At 38.4% G+C, this 18,970-nt stretch overlaps 1 protein-coding gene across 3 annotated transcripts; it reads right to left on the minus strand.

Annotated features, from left to right (window-relative positions):
- Positions 1–266: 266 nt before the first annotated feature.
- On the minus strand, positions 267–18,746 carry ATP6V1C1 (ATPase H+ transporting V1 subunit C1). Of its 3 annotated transcripts, none has more exons than XM_057372462.1 (14): positions 18,667–18,746; positions 18,060–18,320; positions 15,232–15,414; positions 13,186–13,253; positions 11,980–12,065; positions 11,185–11,279; positions 7,397–7,488; positions 6,211–6,309; positions 4,820–4,888; positions 3,983–4,075; positions 3,805–3,898; positions 3,186–3,283; positions 1,924–2,050; positions 267–970 (listed from the first exon to the last, which is right to left on the minus strand). In XM_057372462.1, the coding sequence occupies exons 3-14, from the start codon at positions 15,361–15,363 to the stop codon at positions 875–877; spliced, it is 1,149 nt and encodes a 382-aa protein (XP_057228445.1). In that variant the 5' UTR covers positions 15,364–15,414; positions 18,060–18,320; positions 18,667–18,746; the 3' UTR covers positions 267–874. The 3 variants fall into 3 exon arrangements, with proteins under 3 accessions (XP_057228445.1, XP_057228443.1, XP_057228444.1); XM_057372461.1 differs by having other exon boundaries at positions 269–970; positions 18,116–18,320; XM_057372460.1 differs by lacking the exons at positions 18,060–18,320; positions 18,667–18,746 and adding an exon at positions 17,962–18,043.
- Positions 18,747–18,970: the final 224 nt, after the last annotated feature.

Here is an 18,970-nt window from a genome sequence, read left to right on the forward strand (position 1 = left end):
GAACAAAGAATTACCAAAACATCCCAGCTCAGCCTAGCTTCTTAGCATCCCAGCTTGCCATCGTCTTCCCAATGATTTTCTCACATCTTTTCTTTAGAGTCACAAAGATATAAACATGAAAAATATTCATACGTAGATGTGGTGGCCAAACAACATACTTGAGCATTTCTGCACGAAGCAAAATTAATTCCTGCATCTCCTAAAAGTACTATAGGAAGCAATTGTGACTTCAGCAATTGTGTGCTGAAGCCACTTGCATTTCTGTACCAGTTCAGGCAGGTTGCAGCACTGTTAAAGACTTAATACATTGCCTCAGTTTAAACACAAGCATCTGCAATTTCATGTGGTACAAGAAAATGACACATTTGCACAGGTATGTTTATTTTTCCCTGTGTTTACAGTGCATAAATTGTAATTTTAAACCATTCAGAAAGCACGATTTCAGACCAATTTTACATACTTTACATCACAGTTCAACAACATTAACACAGTTTTATCTACTAAATCAAATGAACAAAATGGCCATGAACATTTACACTATTCTTCTGTAAACAAGTTGTTTTATAAACAATGGTAAATTGAATTAACACAGACCACCATATGAAAGAGGGATAAGCTTTTTCTTAAATAAATCACTCTGTTTATAAATACTTCAATTCTCTCAATATACATTTACAGACATAGTCGATTAAAAGCTGATTACCTACACTGCTCTTTAAAAAGAAGATGTCTAGAGATGGACCACGGTGTGTTCAATTCACCTAACATAAGAAGCAAGCATATGATTAGTAGAATGTTAAAAGTATTACTGTACTTCGACCTCACTTCTGTTTGTTTACACCAACACTGAGAAGATTGTCATGTTAGGGAACTTTTACTTGAATTCCAGCAAATTACAATCGATCTTGTAGTACACATATGGGTAGTACTCCTGCTGGCTGAGGTTTAARCCTGGAATATCCATAGTTGCCTGCAAACAAAAGTTGTGAAAACAGTTACTCTCTTACAATTCAGACTCCTATTCAGAAGTAGATGAAATATTCATATGTTTTAGAAACAAACAGACCAGGTAAGACTTCAAGCTTAAATTTTCCTATTCAAGTGACTGTCCAAACAACAAATAAAGGTAGAACTCTGACAAATGACTAACAGTATTTTTCAAAATTAAATACAATGTGCTTCTTCAAAATCTAAGTAGTTCTATATCAATAATTCACATCCATATAGTAAACACACCATCACTACAACACTTACGTTTTACTATATCTAAGCACTGTCAGTTTCTGATAAGAATGTTATAGGGTGCTGAATGACCCAGGAAGTTACATGAAGTTCAGTATCTTTGATTTTCACCTAAACTGTCTCACATCCTCTTTCCACAAAAAGGCCTGGAAATACTTACATTCAATATAATATAAGGAATCTTTTTTAATTTAGCTAAACTCATGGCGTATTTAGTTAATCTTTGACTAGGAAAATTACTGCTTCACAATACAAAGCAACAAATTAGTAGAATAAGCCTCCTAACAAACCAATTTTAAATATGCAAATGAGACCTCTACAGATGGAAAGGCTGATTCCATTTTGACAATGACTCAGTCTTCTTCAGCAGAGGACTGCTATGCTGACTTGCAATCTGTATCTTTCCATCAGTAGYAGGAAAGAATGCAGTAAGAAGAAATCACATGTGACTCTTAAACCAGACAGCTCTTCAAATGTATTGGTTGCAACTTTAGATACCATCTGCTTTGCAAAAGCRTAAAATAAAAGCAGCATTTTTGTAAGGAGACAAAATTCTCAGTACTGTGAGAAAATCAAAAATATGCAGAGGTTCAGCTTTTTAATCATGTCAATAGACTTTCTGCTTGTTTAAACACACTAAATCTAATAYTGAAGAGGAGTAGCAGTTACAACAATACTTACATCAATGATAGCTGCTGCACTGCTGTCAAGATGTTTGTATAAGTCATACAGAACCTCCCTCAGTTTCTTCATTGTTTTCTTATTAGGCTGAAGTAACATTGCCTGGAAGTTAACTGGCAAACCATACCTGAGGAAGACAAGTAGAAAACTATGGAAACGCTGGTTTCATAAACCTTGTCTCATATTTCAAAGCAGAATTCTATTTTGAGAAAGAATCCTGTTGCTGAAGAGGAAATTCTGCCAATTTCCATTTTTGCAAAATCATTTATTGTCTACGATTAAGATGGCATCAAAAAAGTAGAACTACAAGTTTAAAATAACAAAACAGAAAGAAACCTAAATATTTTTAAATAATTCTAAATCCTGGAATATTTAGCGTAATTCTCAATGTTACCTGAACTCTCAGGCTAAATTTTCAACACTCCATTAGTTTACCTTCCTTATACCACTTGATGGACAGTGTAGGTCCCTCTACTTAATCCTCCCTTCTAGGAGTGTGGAAACAGTTGCCAACATTCCAATTAAGTTCAGCTTTCCTTTTCAATCAAGTTTTGACTTGAAWATAAGCCCATAGAAGCACAAATATAAGTTAATGTGATTGGTTTTCTTTTTCTCCTCTGTTTTTCTCCTTTATGACAACTTATCAAAAAGGCTAAAAACACCTTTCCCTTTGCTGACTATAGTAGGAACCTCAGACTATAAAAAAGGTTATTCCTTTGCAGAACAACTACAGCTGTTCTTGAGTAGTAAATACACTTGTGTATAGGCATGAAGGAAAAAAGCAGAGAAGTTTTCTAGTTAGAGTATTGAGTAGTTTAATATTGGAAAGTTTAGAAAACTCTTGATAGTCTTTAGACTACAAAACTCTTGTCTTAAAGGAAAATCATATATTTCATGATGCCGAACTATGTTACTGAAAGCCCAAATACTTTTGGCTCTGAACTATTCAAATTTCTCACTTAAGAAGATCTAGTTCATTCTTGTTAAAAGCAGCTCTTAAGCTAAAAGTCAGCAAATATGTCTTCCTGCTACTTACAGAGTATCTGTAACTCCAAAAGCACTAGTATCCAAGGGCAAGACACAGTTATCTACCTCAAATATTCCACAACTGGCAACAAGAGCTATTGCCACCAGCTAACTGCCCTACTTCTTGCTTCCTCCTTCCCAGAAGAGCAGCAATAATGCCTCAGTCGGTAAACCCAAACTAGATGTAAATTCTTACCAAGACAAGGAAGAAAATCACTATTTTCTTGCCTCATTACCTTAAAACAGATTCAACAAAAACACGTAATGCTTTCACATGAATCCATGCAATGAAAGCTTCACTGAAATTAACTTTCAGCCACCGAACCAGAGGCCCCTGYGAAAGAGAAGAGGGGAAAAATAATTAGGCTATTCAAACATCAGAGAAAGATTCAGCATTATGCACRTTAGAGCAGCTACTCAATATCTGTACCACAATAATAAAGACAAGTTAAAGACAGAGTTCACTATGAACATAATGGCTCAAGAGTGTTTTGACACTAAGAGAAATTTAATGAGACTTGCCATTGTCTCTTCAGTTCCCCATTTCAGTTGTCATGAGCTAACTATATTAAAGATCATTTTAGTGATATCTGATTATGTAATTCAACCACCTGTCCATTTTCAAACTCSAAACATTATCAGCTGCAATACCAGTCCTTGGTTCAATGCAGTGAGGAGCACTTGGGCTGCAGGAAATTCAATTATCCCAGAGYAGAGTGGCTGGGTGGCAGGCTGGCTACATCATGTCATCCTTACAATGCTTTTTCTGAATCACAACTTCATGAAATTTTTACATAGCAATAACAAGTCTTAGATGTCACACATTTCTATAGTCACCAGTGCATAAAGACTTACAAACTGTTTCTTCTTGTCAGTTGACAGTCTATTCATTTCTTCTTTATCAGCTTTCATTTCTTCCTCATTGTACTGGAAGTCACGGACCATAAATCTGCATTTGGAAATGAATAAAATCAAAAATGCCTAGAGAGCCTTCAAAGCATGAGAGACGAAATGCACACAAAATAAGCCTTACTTATATTCTCTGGCTTTGTGCTTGAAGTCATCCACTGCCTTCCTGAACAAGGTGACATTACAAAGGTAACTGTCTTGGTCCTCAAAGAGTACACTACAGAGAAAGCAAACAAACCAAGTGTCAGAATTCATAAGGTTCAAGTCAGCACAGATCAGCCATACAGCACCACAAGCTGTACTTTATTGCTAGAAGGCAAGGGCATAAATGTAAGTAATTATACAGRATTCAGTTTCCAAATTAAGCACCTCATACAGAATGTAACTGACTTTTCTTAAAAAAAAAAAAAAAAGTCTACATGTAGACTTTATCTTCCATGTGGTTGCAAGATTGCTAAAGTGGTTTAAAGCCCTCGGTSTTGCCAATCACAGCACCAAGCACCAGCTTGATACCAAGAACCCAAAGAGACAAGCCACCCTTCTTTGTACACAACAAAACCATTTACACTTCAAGTTCTCCATTCTTTAGCAGCTTTCAAAGAGAACAYATCACTTGTTTCAAGTCCTCTGAATACAGGTCTAAAGCTTACAGGCCAGCAGCCAGTATTTGYTGCTTACCTCCACCAAGCCCCAGCTTGAAGCTGAATACACCTGACCAGAACTAGATTAACTTTTCAGTTCTCTTAGTCTTCTCACATAAGTTAAGTTTGGTAACTTTGTTAACCCTAAAGTTTATTTGAATATTTCCTCAATTATCTGTTCAGATTTATCAGATAAAGCTATAAAGCTAGACATTTTGACAAGTTTTTGAACAATTTTTAAAATTCAAAGTCACTCTAGACAAAAAACACTTCTAATACACAGCACATGCAAATATGAGATTTAGCATTTAACAACTTACTTGCTGGAACGTGGTACAACCATCTCTGCTAGTGTTTCATACTGCTTAACCCAGTCATTATAATTTAACCTAGAGAATAGACAGGTTATGGTTAGACTTTTAGCACTGTAGGAAAAACTCCAAGATTAATGGATCAAGGGCTTTTTTTAAAAAGGTAAAAACATTTAATCATYTTCCAACTCAGGTGCAGGTTATCAGAAATACTCAAGACTCAAGAAACAATCACTTCTCCTCATGGTCTTTTTATAATTACTGATAAATAAACTCCAGCAATAGCAAAAGTAACATATTTTAAGTCTTCATGTAAGTTTAAAAGTGTAACATTTTTTAAATAGAAGAACTATGAAATTAAATCATTCATCATTAASAASAGATCTCAGGGGACCAAATGGATTKAACTGTCAWGGCTGATCAGAAACTCCTCATGCAACTCTGCTCTTTTGAGTTACTAATAGGAATACTTTCTCCACAATTATAAATGGGTTCCCAAGAGTCCTGCACTTGCCCTAAGGACTGGGAATTTTAGAAGCCCTGCCTTTCTGTAGTTGGTTATGAAGAAATTCCACCCTTTCAACAGCAAAAACAAGTCAAAGGAAAAGAAAACTAACMGCTGAGATATACTAACCACCTGCTTTCTGCTAAAGCCAATGCAGAACTGTTTCTCTTTCACCAAAAATTGGCATGTGACAGACTCTTATGTTTCTGGTGGTAAAGAGAACCAGGGGGCTTTTCCTAAGTTAGAACCTCTCTTTGGTCCCAGCTCCAGAAAGACAGACTAGGGCCATTTTCTCACTTTACAAGAGTTTAAGGGCATCTGTATGACCACTTTCCTTAGCCAGGGGAAAATACGGGGCTTCTGTTGTTTAAACATTCCAAATGAGAACAGCCTGTTCCCCCAGCAAGCCTTTGACATGACATAAGCAGGGTTTCACTGGTAGAGACTTAGGCAAGTAAAAAAAATCAGTGTTAAGGCAATCAGAAAACATGCAGAGCAAAGAAGTAAAGAGTTCGCTTCACTCATTAAGTGGTGRAAGTTGGTATAGCCCTAACCAGGATAATTTAATGATTAAGCCTTCTAATGTAAAACAAGTCATGTTTTTACTCAGCACTTATTTTCATAAGGATGCCATCTGGAACATGACTAGTCATAGCAAACACTGGATAAGAGACATAAATCTAATCTCCAGTTTCTTCAAGAAATTCATGAGCMCTCAACAGACCACATTATGAGCTTTTGTGAACAAAGGAGTGTAGGCACTTTTCTCCACTGAGCATCTAACATTTCTGTTTGTTCATCCAGGAAAGCCCCAGGTAAACTCAGATGTCATTCTTACAGTATTGTTTGATTTATATTTCTTATTGTATTCTGTTTTTAATATGAATATACTTACTTCGGTACAATCACTAATAATGTGACCAAGTATTCTGAATCAAGTACAAAGTCCTCYTTCTTTACAATATCCGCAAGACTTCTGGTTAGCAAGCTTCCCCTGCAGAGAAACAAAGACAGCCAGAACAATTACATGTTTAAGAATTGAATTTGTCTGGATAAGAGTTTCCAGTGCTTGATAATACAGCATTCTCAAAAATACATTTTACCTGCACAATTTCTATTAGCAGAGCAAACGAAATGGCCTTACATGTATTTTATATGTATATCTCACTGACCAAAGTCACCGAAAGTTTTATCAGTAGCTCCACTGCTGTGCGTCACTTCCATACTCCAAATATGTCACCCACTTAAGTGGCCAACGTTTCTTTTTAAAAGTTATTTAAAACCACAAGAACCATTAAAAACATTAACTGTGGATTCTAGTGTATGGAGCCTCAGAGTTCTAACTAACCTAGTACAGACCTACATACAGAACACCAATGAAAATTTAAAGCAGTATGTTTCCTCATTTTCATAAAAGACCACGAATGTACATAGATTTAATGGGGTTCAGCTGACTAACTGCCATGACTTAGCACAGCACTTAAGCTCACTCCTAAAACAGCTTGTCACGTACTGTYATTGGCATGACCCATGGTTCTGAATCAGCCAGCAGGCTTGTGCTAGTCACTGTAATGGCAGGGTTCAGGCAAATTAATCAACCACATTGCACAGAAGAACTACTGTACCTCAACTGTATTTCAGATAATCATCACACGTACGTGACAAGACAACACGCAGTCCTTGTATAATTTATTATCTGCATGTACACAACAGCTGCCTCTGCTGGTAAATTCTGAGGGAAGAAAACCAGTTAAGTTGGAGTGAAGGAAAGACTTCCTTGTTTAGATATGACACCTAAGTAGCAGCATTGCACACCACTAACAGTAAGCTCCTCTCAAAAGTTCCAGAATTTATGCTATTTGTACATGCTTTTGTGATTTCTTAATTGCTTTCCAGTCACAAGTAAGTTAACACCAACTAGTCAGCTGGTAATACATTTTCTTTTCTGACAGCTGCTCTTCAAGATTGAYTAACACCTCAAAAATACATTAAGCTTAAAGCCTCTATCACTCCACATTTTATTCAGTTTTTGTGCTTAGATAATGTCCTGTGCTACATTAGTAAAAAATAATACAACTTACGCATTCTTTCTTTCCAGATTCTGAAGATTCCCTTTCAGATTATTGTATGCCGAGGCTCTTGCTTTTAGATCATTGTCAATCTGGTTTACTCCCTAAAAATAAAAAGAAAGGGAACTATGTCTAAAGAACTAGAATACAACTTATGTTTATCTTGCCATTGCTGCTCAAGTAATSCTGGAGGATGGATTTGAGAAGGAGGCTTAATTAGCATGATTACCAAAAATGATTAATGCCTAGATAACTTGGTAGCACATGGAAGAATACAAATCAAATGAAGCACTTCAGTAYATCTTAAACAGCCAACCATACTCATATCAGTGTGTAGCCATTACAAGGAAGTGTTTTAAAATCAATGCACTCCATAACAGCTGGGAAACTGAAAGAACGGGGCACAGTGTTGGTTTGGCATCATAATGCTGCCTACTGCCTCCTCACTGTAGCATGGAGATTCAAGCATATAAAAATTCCCAGGAACACGTTTCTGAACACAGGCAAGGGACTCTCCCTTTACACAGATTAAGATCACTGACAAAATATCTTTTTTGCATAAAACACTTCAGCTTGAAGATCCAGATACGCTTTGTTTCCACAAAACAAATCGTAAAAGCAAGGTCACTTAATAAAGAGTGACCTTGTTTATGGTAACACCTAAGATGGCTTGTCTGTAGCAGGAAGTCATCAAAAGCCTGAGTATTTTGGTAGTTTCATCTGGCAACACATTAACAGCTTGTACCTTTCAGATACAGCGATGATATAGACAAAATACTTGGAAAATGACAAAATTAAACAGATGAGTACTTAAGGCTATTTATATCCTTTGACTGATACAACCTTTAGCAAAGCATGCAGAGCATTTCAGCAGATGTCACACAAAGCATATACCTTCATGAAATTATTTTATACTACAAGAAGTAACATTAACAGTTTGTTGTTTTTTTTTTTTTTTTACAGCTAGAAGACAGCATTACAGGCAAAATTAATCAGAAGATATYAAGCTAGTACCTTTGTGCATTTCAGCTTTTTCTCAGAGCGACAACCTTGCCCTCTGCCTTTTACAAAGATCAAGACTTTCAACAACAATCTAGCTATGCATTACTTAATGACAAAACCCAATAAACAATACCAAACGCTGCCTTTACGAACCAGTTCCATTCACCATTTCCTGACTGGCAATCCTCTAATTGCTCTCTCTGTAGAGTCAGTAGTCTTTTAAAAGATCACTGCTTAGACAAAAACCTGTTACTGCTGCACTGACTGGAGTTTACTGTAAACAACAACCACTTTGCTTTCTATTGAATGTCAGAGATGCAGAGCCGCAAACCTCAATATCACAACAGAGCCCTTAAAAACAATTTTTTGTAAAATTACCAAATAGGCAACAACACAAACCTCCTTTTGGGAGTAGAACTGGTGAATAACTCAAGAGATGTCATTGCAAAAGGAGGCAGACCGTATTGCCGAATAAAGTGCCAATATAGCATGGTGAGCCTATTTCTACACAGAGCAATCCCAGAKATTTAAACCACTTATGCAGTCATTGGCAATACACAAATGTCTTCTTGTCAACAGCCATACAACTGAGCTATTGCACTTCAATGGATGCCTGGGCTGCTGAAAAAGTTGGACTAGGGCACTAAGAATATTGAGGTTGTCACTTTGCATAAGTCTGATGACTAATTTCAAATTCAAAGAATGATYTAAGTGACAGCTCTCATATAGCGCAGATGCCATCTCCAAAGTCTTCTGTATTGAAACTGGGGTTCACAAAACTTCTAAAAGTTAAAAGCTGAAAAAACTTGATGGATGGTTTCAGTAGATTTAATTTTATTTTAAAGGTTTCCGACACTGCTATAATTTCTTCTCAACTGACAAACTCCCCACTGCAATTGCCATTACTCATTTTGGCTGACATCAGAATCTGCTGCCTAAATGAGCRAGGATGATATAAAACATACAGAAAAAGTAGTCTCTCATGATTTGACAAGCTTTTCAAATTATTTAACATCAATATGTCAAGAGGCTTCAGAGATTTTAATTAATGTAGTTSTATCAATTTTCCTGTATCTTCACTTTGGTATGTGATTAACATGAAGATTTTATCTCTGTCAGGACTCCCTTTGCCTTGGGACAAAACTGCTTGAAATCRCATGATACGATCTCCTAGGGGTCATTTCTAGAAGAACATGAGGTATCTTCAGTTACCCTCCTTCTCTACTTTATGGACACACATCTGTGGCTCACTGTYGAAAGCATGTTATAAACTATTTGAAATCAGATTTATGACATAGGTGTCCTGAAGCTGTTCCTACAGAATACAAGTGCAACTAAACATGAAGGGAAATGGAAACTCTCATCYGGATGACTCAGGCTGAATGCCAACTGACCTGTTTCTCTGCATTTACTATCCAACCTAATAGCTCAATGAGGTCCCTAAAGTAGATAAAGAATGTAAGACAGTTAGAGTTCAGGTTCTGGAGCACAACTTTGTTGCAAGCAGCATATTTATCTAACAAACTCCAGGACACAGAATAACATGCACTGAATCCCAGATAATTTTCGATAAAATGCATACCACTTCATGTCTTTTGTTTCTTTTTCAACAAATTTAATTGCTGCAGAGGAAGTGCTGTACTATGACAGCTGTAAGAAGTTCAGTGCTTCATTTTGATACCTCCTTCTGAAGAAGCAAATATCATCTACTAGTGTCAGACATTAAGACTATAATTTTATATCTGTGAGATATTTTTAATGTGGAAATCTTCAGAGCCATAAGACAGCCAGTCATCCTTCAACAAAAGGCCACACTGCAGATGTTTTCCAGAAATACTTACTAAATGTAATTTGTGGAAAAAAATCAAGATAAAATGATAGTGAAAGAAAATATCAAAAATGAAAGTGCTAATTGCATTCTCAGTCAGCTTTGTACCATATATTAAGATTTTGTAAAAAAAAAAAAAATTGATATAATAGTTTCAGGAATCAGCAGCTATAGCAAAGCACAAATCTGCCAGCACTTACCCCCATCCCAACCCATTATAATCCCTRCATATCCATCACCTAAGACTATATAGGTACCCAGAACAGCTGCTTCTTTTTTCCAAGTTATGTATTTCCATTTAGTGACACAGGCAGTTCCAAGAGCCAGTCTGCACATTATAGAAAACAGGGAAGGGAAAAAAAAAAAAAAGCTGAAGAGACTGGAAAGATATTAAAGCAAGTGTTGGTTACACAGAACTCTCTCACTGTMTGAATCAGTCAGTCACTGCTGAGGACCCTGTCTAGGCTCAGAAGTAAGAGCAAAGCAAATGAAATCCTTTATATATGAAATACTTTGTCAAGTAAAGATGAGGAAAATGCATGACAAGTTTCAAATGAGCTTTCTTGACATGTAACAATGAAGRTTTATTTCTCCCCTCACAACTGAGTGCCACAGCTTTCAGAATGTAAATACATTTCCTGGTTCACTGCTAACAGCCTACAAGGTTTGAGAACATCGGGCAAACAATATACCAGTACAGCTAAACTTAAATGTAAACGTCATTTGCTGGCAATTTATTTGTTAACTCAGTGATCCTAGGAAACAAAAATCAGCAAAGACAGCATGACGGCCTTCAGGGAGCACTCTTCAAATCCTATCCACATCTTAATGTATTTCTTTTGTTACKAACTGCTACAAGGTTCACTACTATTATTAGCTGCCCAAAACAGAAAAACAGCTTTCAGAGCAAGTTTTGTGCATAAATATCTCAAGTTCAAATACAGAAGTTTTAWAAAACAAATTACCTTACCTTTGCAATAATTTCTGAAATATTCTTCAAGGATTGCTTGATTGGGTATTTGGCCATATCCCACTGGAACCTTGTTATATAGGTGACCAAGTCAACTAAAATTGTAAGGAACTTTGGTAAGATAGACAATGAAAAGGCTAACATATTACATTYCATGTAGAAGTGCTGTAACAGAAGAGAACTGTAACAAGACTGTGGACCTTTCCCATGGGTAGACCCTGTGGTTTATGAAATTTGAAAATATACAAGTTGTAAGTTATGCATGACCTCTGACTTCAGATATTGGTTTTTCTGCCTCTGTAGACCCTAAGTGATATTTACTACCAAGTCAAGGATGGTTGGAGAATGACAGATGAGAGCAAGTATTTTTCGCTCCATATGGAAAATGGGTGAAAGAAGGGAAGGGTCTGATGGCAATWAAGGCAGCAATGACTATGTGGCTCATCTGAAGTGACAGTTTTGTAAAGTTGTCTACAAAAGACACTACTCCTTATCCATTCATATTAGCCATTCTTGCATCAATACAAGCTATATTAAATGCCTTTGAAAATAAAATATTGATTCAGCTAAAMGTGCAGCTCTTTACTGAAGTAAACGTAGTGACTTCCCCCAAGTCCTTCTCAGCAGGGCTGTTCTCAAATCCATTCATCCCCCAYCTGTATTGATACTGAGGATTGCCCTGACCAGGGTGCAGACCCTTGCACTTGGCTCCCTTGTACCTCACTAAGTTTCAAGATCATTGCCTTCTCTTCCACTGTTTTAGGATACACCTGGATATCATGTTTAACACTTTACCTCCATTAGCCAGAAGATTCTCCTGAACTTTATCTTTACTGTCTTCTAGAACATCAGCCATATATTGGGCCACCTTCTTTACAACACTAAAAAATGAAAGATAAAGATGTATTTAAAAAAAACCAAAACAACAAAAACTCAAACCTGCCATTTGAGAAATGCCATTCACAAAACTGATTTAAAATTGCCTGAGATTGGATCAAAAGTGACTGGATCAATCAAGCACAATGACTGCTCTACATACAAACTTTCCAAGAGCACAAACTAGGCTCAGTATCTGAAGGAGACCAACTTCTCAGAAGTATTCCACAACTTTATTTAAAATCGTCTCTAGTGTTGGTGCTCATCAGCAGTTCTCAACAAGGTGAGACTAGCTCCCTCACATTGGTGTTGACTTCAACTGTAACATCATTATATTGCAAAACCTTTTTTCAAGTCTGTTTTATTCCCAAAATTCTAATCCCTTTCTAGAAATACATAGTGAGGCAGAAATCATCAGAAATCCAAACTAAACACAAGGCAACCCAGACATCGCAATCTGACATGCAAGACCTGCCTTCCTAACTAGAAAAGCCATATGTAATACTATTCACGGGTGCCAGACTAAATAGTTTCCTTTTCTATTTAAAAGTATCTACTTCAGATTTCTCTCCTTGAAACAGAGGATGGCTCCATGAATTCTGGTTATGTGAAGTTTTGCTACTTTTGCTCAAAATCTCTTTCAAAAGGCCATATGTTTCTTTGAAATGAATAGGTTTTGCATTTTATTAATAATGTTGTTTAMGCATATCTATGGATTAGGAAATAACATGGTCATTTTCTCAAAGTGTGTAAGCAGTACTCCTSCTAAAAGAACAAGCTTTTACTTCATTTAATCACCACTTCCTGCAATTGTCAGGCTCAGTTCTTAACAATTCTCCAGGACCCAGCTGCATGCAGCACTACTACAGGAGAACCATCCTACATTAATGCATAATGTCCCACTATTCCACAAGAGGTTCAGATTATTTTTCTTCTCTCAAGAAGATAAATGCTGTAAAAAACATCATCTTAGCTTTCTGACATCTTAGCTTGCTGACTGCCAGCAGAGGATCACCTGTGCATTAATACAAAAAATGCTGAAAATAACTGGTGTATTATTAGGACTCAGCAAACCTTTACATTATTATTTTAATACGTTGCATCCTAGTAAAAATAAACTGTTACCTCTCCACAAATGCATCCAGTTTAGCCAGCTCATCTGACAAACCAACCAAAACATCCAGTGTGCCAACCTAGAAGCAAAGATCAAAATGCATTAGCAGATGGATATAAACATAGAAAGATAAAACCAACTAATAATAAATGCTACATCTCCCCCACAAGTGGCTATGCAGAACTACATAAAATGCTGGACCTTAAGATTTCAGACATCTTGATTTACCAAAGTCACAATGTGTTTCATTTGTTCAAGACATCCCTCCAATAAAGCACCCCAGGATCAGATCTAATTCACTAGTTTGGTTCAGTTTCAGTCCTGCAATCTAGCCATCCAAAACACATTATGAATTGCCTGTATTTTTCACAAGTCAGTTGTTTCAGCATTAAATTTACTGCTTTAGATCAAATGTGAAATTTCACTGATCAGGAATCTCAGCACCGAAGGCAACCCAGACACTGAAAATTCTGACGATACAAGAGCACTGCAGGAGACAGACCAACAAGAGTCTGGACATTGTGCACCTGGGGTAATAGAATACCTAGCTTGTCTACAAGCTTTCACTCTTTCTTCCCTTCTCCTCCAGAAAACACTTTCTTCCTCAATTTCATGTATCTAGAGTACACATTTCTTGCAGAAATATTACAGGGCATAAATGAATCCTCTGTMTAGACACAATGCTATTAACATTTAACATATTTGTAGCCTAGCATCTATGTTCTATATATCTGACCACTCCAATTCTCATTATTCCTTTTCTGTTTAGACATTATTCCTATTCATGTTTGGACTGCCTGAACATGAATATGGACTAGAACAAGTGTCTGTCTCCTCCCAGAAGATCCTTGAGCGTGAGTCAGGATGGCTCTCAAAACATAGGGTGCCTACAGCATTTAGAAGAGTTATCGCTGAAARCTTTGGTGCCCATTAGCGTTAGAAACAACTGGTTTTGCTTCTACTCTGCTTCCTAAAAGGGGCAGAAGCTGAATATATCTTACATAGAGTGGGAAAGTCAGGCTTCTCTGGACCTGGTGAAACTGTTTAAGGAGTGAGTTCCTTTASTTAAAACTCTTTGAAACAGTGGTTTAGTCTCCACTAAACAGAAGCCTTATTGCTTAAAGACTCACTCATCCTAAGGCTTCTAAGTGRCTARTGAAAATTATGGCAGTTGGAAGATCTTCTTAAAAGGCACACAAAAGCATTTTGTACCCTGGACTCATTCCTTAGAAACAGGAAAAAGGCATTATGCCACCTGAACTTGATCCACTCTGGAGACAAAGACCAGTGGCATTTTTTCCTCATTTTTATAARCTTTAATAAGCTTTCACTCTGTTAAACTGGGCTCAAAATTCTTGTTCAAGAAACACTGAGGTGTTAGGACAGACCTTTTCTTAATGAGTACACTGGCTCATAACTTTTCCATATCCCAAAGTTTGTATTAAACYAAGATGAATTACTTTTAGATTTTGTTCCAATTTGCTTCTCACTGAAAATAGTTCAGTTTTCTTTCCATTTTCCACAACACACTGGCAGGTCACACTGGAGTGCTCAGCCAGAGATAAACCACTACTCCACCAGAAGAATATTACTCCTGGACAGAGAAAAGGCAGAGCATCTATTTGATGAACTCCTGTATTTTAATTTGAACCTTTTCACTGTGTCTCAGACAGAAAAAGAAAAGACAATTCAGAAGGGGGAAAAAAAAAGCAAAACAAAACAGTCAAAGGAAACTCTCAATACTCACATCACAGGTTCCTATTTTTCTTCTCCAACTAATTACTACCACTATGAGATCAAGACTACCATCCTTGGAAAAACTGCTTTATTAGCTGAAAGAACCTAGGTTTCTGAATCTTGAAAACTTATATGGAGTGAATAACCAACTTAGAAGCTCAGAAAAAAATACCTGATGTCTGAATTATTTCTTCGATCCACACATAAACATCGAAAGAAATCAGCTGTTTTCTCTAAAATATCTGAAAGTTTTAATCTAGAGAAACAAAGATGATGCAAAACAAACACACRTCTTAGGACATGACATGGGGTTTACATACCTTCAAGTCCGGAATATTGAACTTTGAATTAGTAGAAAGATTGTTATGTTTTGTGGTTGCTGCATGTAGCTTCTCCCATGTCTGTTGACAGGTTTTTTCCCCAGGAGCAGAAATCAGCCAAAATTCGGTCATTTTTTTGCCTTTATCTTGATGTTTTCTGTTTCTGAAGATAAAGGCAATATGCTAGTAGAAGGGAAGCAAGGGAAAGAAGAAAAAATATCTACCATTAGCACATCAGTCAAAGCTTTGCCTGAAGAAAAACATCTCATTCCACACATTCATCTCACACACATATTGCTAAAGTGTAGTTCCAGTCAATGTARGAGATTTTACAGGAGTATCATATAGTCTCAAATTCTCTTTTTCCTATCTTCCAACTTACACTTACACAGTTGGAAAGTCTTTTTCATCTGCCCAWCCCCTATGTTAAAGTGGGCTAAGTTTGCAACATTAGCATCTTTCACCTGTAATTCTATAGAAAGATAACAAGCAARCAATCTGACTGAAAATAAATCAAACAAAACAGGACCCAAATGATATTTTCACATCTATATACATTTTCCAGTGTCTGTAAAACAGACAACTTTTTCTGAATGCATCAGAGGAAAAAAAGAAAAACAAGTTTCAACCCTGATATATCTTTGCCAACTACTTTTCAGATTAGGACAGTGTTTTAAAGTAAGTAAATACCTAAAATTATTCAAATGCAATAAAATCTACTTCATTCTTTCAAGCAAAGAAAGCAAGCTTTCCTGGCACCCAAAAATTTCAACAAAAAGGAGAACACTTTCTAATCTTGATACCTCTATTATCACTGCAGACCATCAATAAGGTTCACATACCGGCATTAGTCAAGAAAGTGTTGATACTAAATACACATGATGTTGGTTTACTTTGTAGACAAGCTCAGGAAGTTTAGAGTATATACATTCTTCTCTCACTAAGAAACAAAAGCATCTGGTTGAGAGTTACTGGATTTTTAAAATAAGGGAGTGAAGAATGAAATAAAAGTGTACCTTGACAGAACCTAAATGTCAAATTTTGATATCTGCAAAGTCTTCTGTAGCAGCTTTGAATGAGTATAGACTAACCTACATTTCATGAGCACAGATCAAAGCATTCAATATTTTTGAGGGAAAACATTGTATTTGTTAGAACTAGCATGTGGTAGCAAACTTTGCCCAAAATARTATACATGGGTCCTTCATCTGTGTATGTATTCTAGGGGTAGCAAGCTATCAAGGGTGTTGAAATTCCAGGTAAGCTAAAGAAAGGCCTGATTGCTGATTCTTTTGCTCAGCTACTCAGGAAGCCTAAAGCTGAAGTTTACCAGCTGTTAAATTACTATAATGAAGCACAACCTGGCATAGCAGCCMTCCCCCTTGGACTTAAGGGGCCTTGTTTACAGCAGGAAATGATGACACCCAGTTATTGAGGCCCTTGCTGCCACACTCTGTGATGTCTGACGCTGTACCACCAGGGAGATATCTGGGTTTGTAGCCAAGGCAGGTACAGGTATTTCAGAAATCAAATTATTTACAAGACCAGACACACACAACATCAGTTATCACCATGCTACGAGGCWTTGTTCAGCACCAACTGGACTATCTCACATAATGTGTCTCCACAGGAGGTTTACTCTCAGTGATTTGGAACAAAATTTCCYCTTGTTCAGACTACTTTGATGCATTATCTTCCTTAATACATGACAAACTTGATGCACAAGAGGTTTTCCTATGCTCCACTGAACTCTGGCTCCATAAAAGGTAAGTAAGTAAACTTCACCCACTCTGGGAGACACTGCTACTGCTACAGCTCACACTCTCTCTCTCTCTCTCACACACACACACACACATACACACACTCCCAGTGTTTAAGCTTTAAATTTTGTCTGGATTTGACTAGACTAKGACTAGAAAAATCCGTGGAATAAATGTTGGCTAAACAAACTAGTTTAGGCGGTGGCAGCAGCAATTTGCAAATATCCAAGTAACAAACAGAAGAGCCATAACATAGAAATCCAGAATCCTACTCAGTAAGACACAGGGAACATTGCATTCCCATGTTTTCCACAAGCATCAATACCCTCTACAGTTATTTCCTCCAGAAGTGGCACTGGTGGAACAGTTGTAGCTCTCAGGAATCATTTAGTCACTAGACTTCCCTTCCTCCCTCGCCACTTTTTGTCTGCACKGCTGGTTCTCCTGAAGCTCTGTTCCATTTCTAATAGCCATAGGAAGGAAGATGATTTCCCATTTCAGGTAAAATGGAGGTATCAAACACACACACTAGGGAACAAAARGCTTGGTAGAGAAGGATTGAAGTCCTCCCTTACATGAAGGGGATAGAAATCAGAACAATGGAGAATGCYAAACAAGAAGTGAAAAAAGGAGAAGTGCCACAGAATGGTTAGAAAAACAGATACAAATGCTTATCAGACAAAAAATACATACAGACTCACTGTAAAACGAAAGTCATGCAATTTAAAGGAGAKAACTATAGGATAAAGCAGGAAATACCAAGTGTTCAAAATAAAACCTATAGAATAAAGCAATAAGAATGGCTAACTGTTGTTCATACCATGTGCCTCTATGACCAACATTGTTTTGTAATGTATACTGCTTCTTTCCTATGCTAACAGGAAAAAAAAGGATTTCCAAAGAAAAATCTTTCATGCAGTACACTATAATCTAAAATAAAACCTATGAACAACTGTTTTGAGTGCTGTACCTGGAAAAACATACAGTGATGWCAAAACAGAATCTCAACTAAGGCATTTTGCACTGCATTTTTCAAAAACAACAGGGCAAGAAGCAGGGGACAATTACWTCTATTTAGCTCAGTAGGAAAGCTCAATTTACTGATGGGACTTAGCACTAAGTACCCAAGGTGTCACTTCTTCAAGTAGTGTCACTCGCTTTCAGAAATCACTTCTGGCGCTTGGCCTCCACGTTTCACAAACAGAACCGACCACAACGAGGAAGCCGGGGAGATTTCACAACGGAGAATCCCCAGGCTTGTGCGGAGGCGATCTGGGGCTGGCACCGGGAGCGGGGGGCGCTGCCTTCGCTCCCCACGGAGCCGCTGACCTGGATCACAGGGATTAGATGTCAGTTCCCACAGCCCGGCAGCCGCTGGCTCGGGCTCGCCCTCCCCGAGGTAAACACTCCCCGCAGCGGCAGAGAGGCGGCCTGRAGGCCCGAGGCCCGGCACAGCCCCTGAGAGCCACGGTACCGCCGGGCCCGGCCGGCGCTGCCCTTCACGGCAGGCCCTGCGCGGCCCGGCGCTGTGGAGGCCGTGCACCGGGGGAGGCCGGGGCGGTGCGGCAGCCCGTCGCGGTAGCCCAAACGCTCGTCCCTCCTGCGTTCTTTCCCTCCTTCCTTCCTTCTTTCCCTCGTCCCGTTCCCCCGCTCCCCGGCCCGGCCCCGCCGTTACCGTCACTGCTCCATCCCCGGCGCCGCCGCCCGCTCACCCGCCGGCGGGTCACGTGACCCGCGGTCAGCTGACGCCGCCGCAGCGCGGGGCGCGAGGGGCGGGAGGAGGCGCTGTGACGCAGCGGCGCCGTGACCGGCGGGGCTGCMGAGGCCGCGGGTTCGAGYCCCGCCCCGTCGTCATCGCCGCTCCGTGTTGCGCACCCTGCGGCCGCGGCTCGCCCGGGCAGTGCTGTCGTCACGGGCACCTCAGGGCGGCGATTGCCTAAGGGCCCGGTCRCTCTGATTAATCTGGGCTTGATTAGGGA

The sequence above is a fragment of the Malurus melanocephalus genome, unplaced genomic scaffold (genome assembly GCF_030028575.1).
Source record: "Malurus melanocephalus ecotype Western Australia unplaced genomic scaffold, MMel_1.1 scaffold_171, whole genome shotgun sequence".
Taxonomy (NCBI): Eukaryota; Metazoa; Chordata; class Aves; order Passeriformes; family Maluridae; genus Malurus; species Malurus melanocephalus.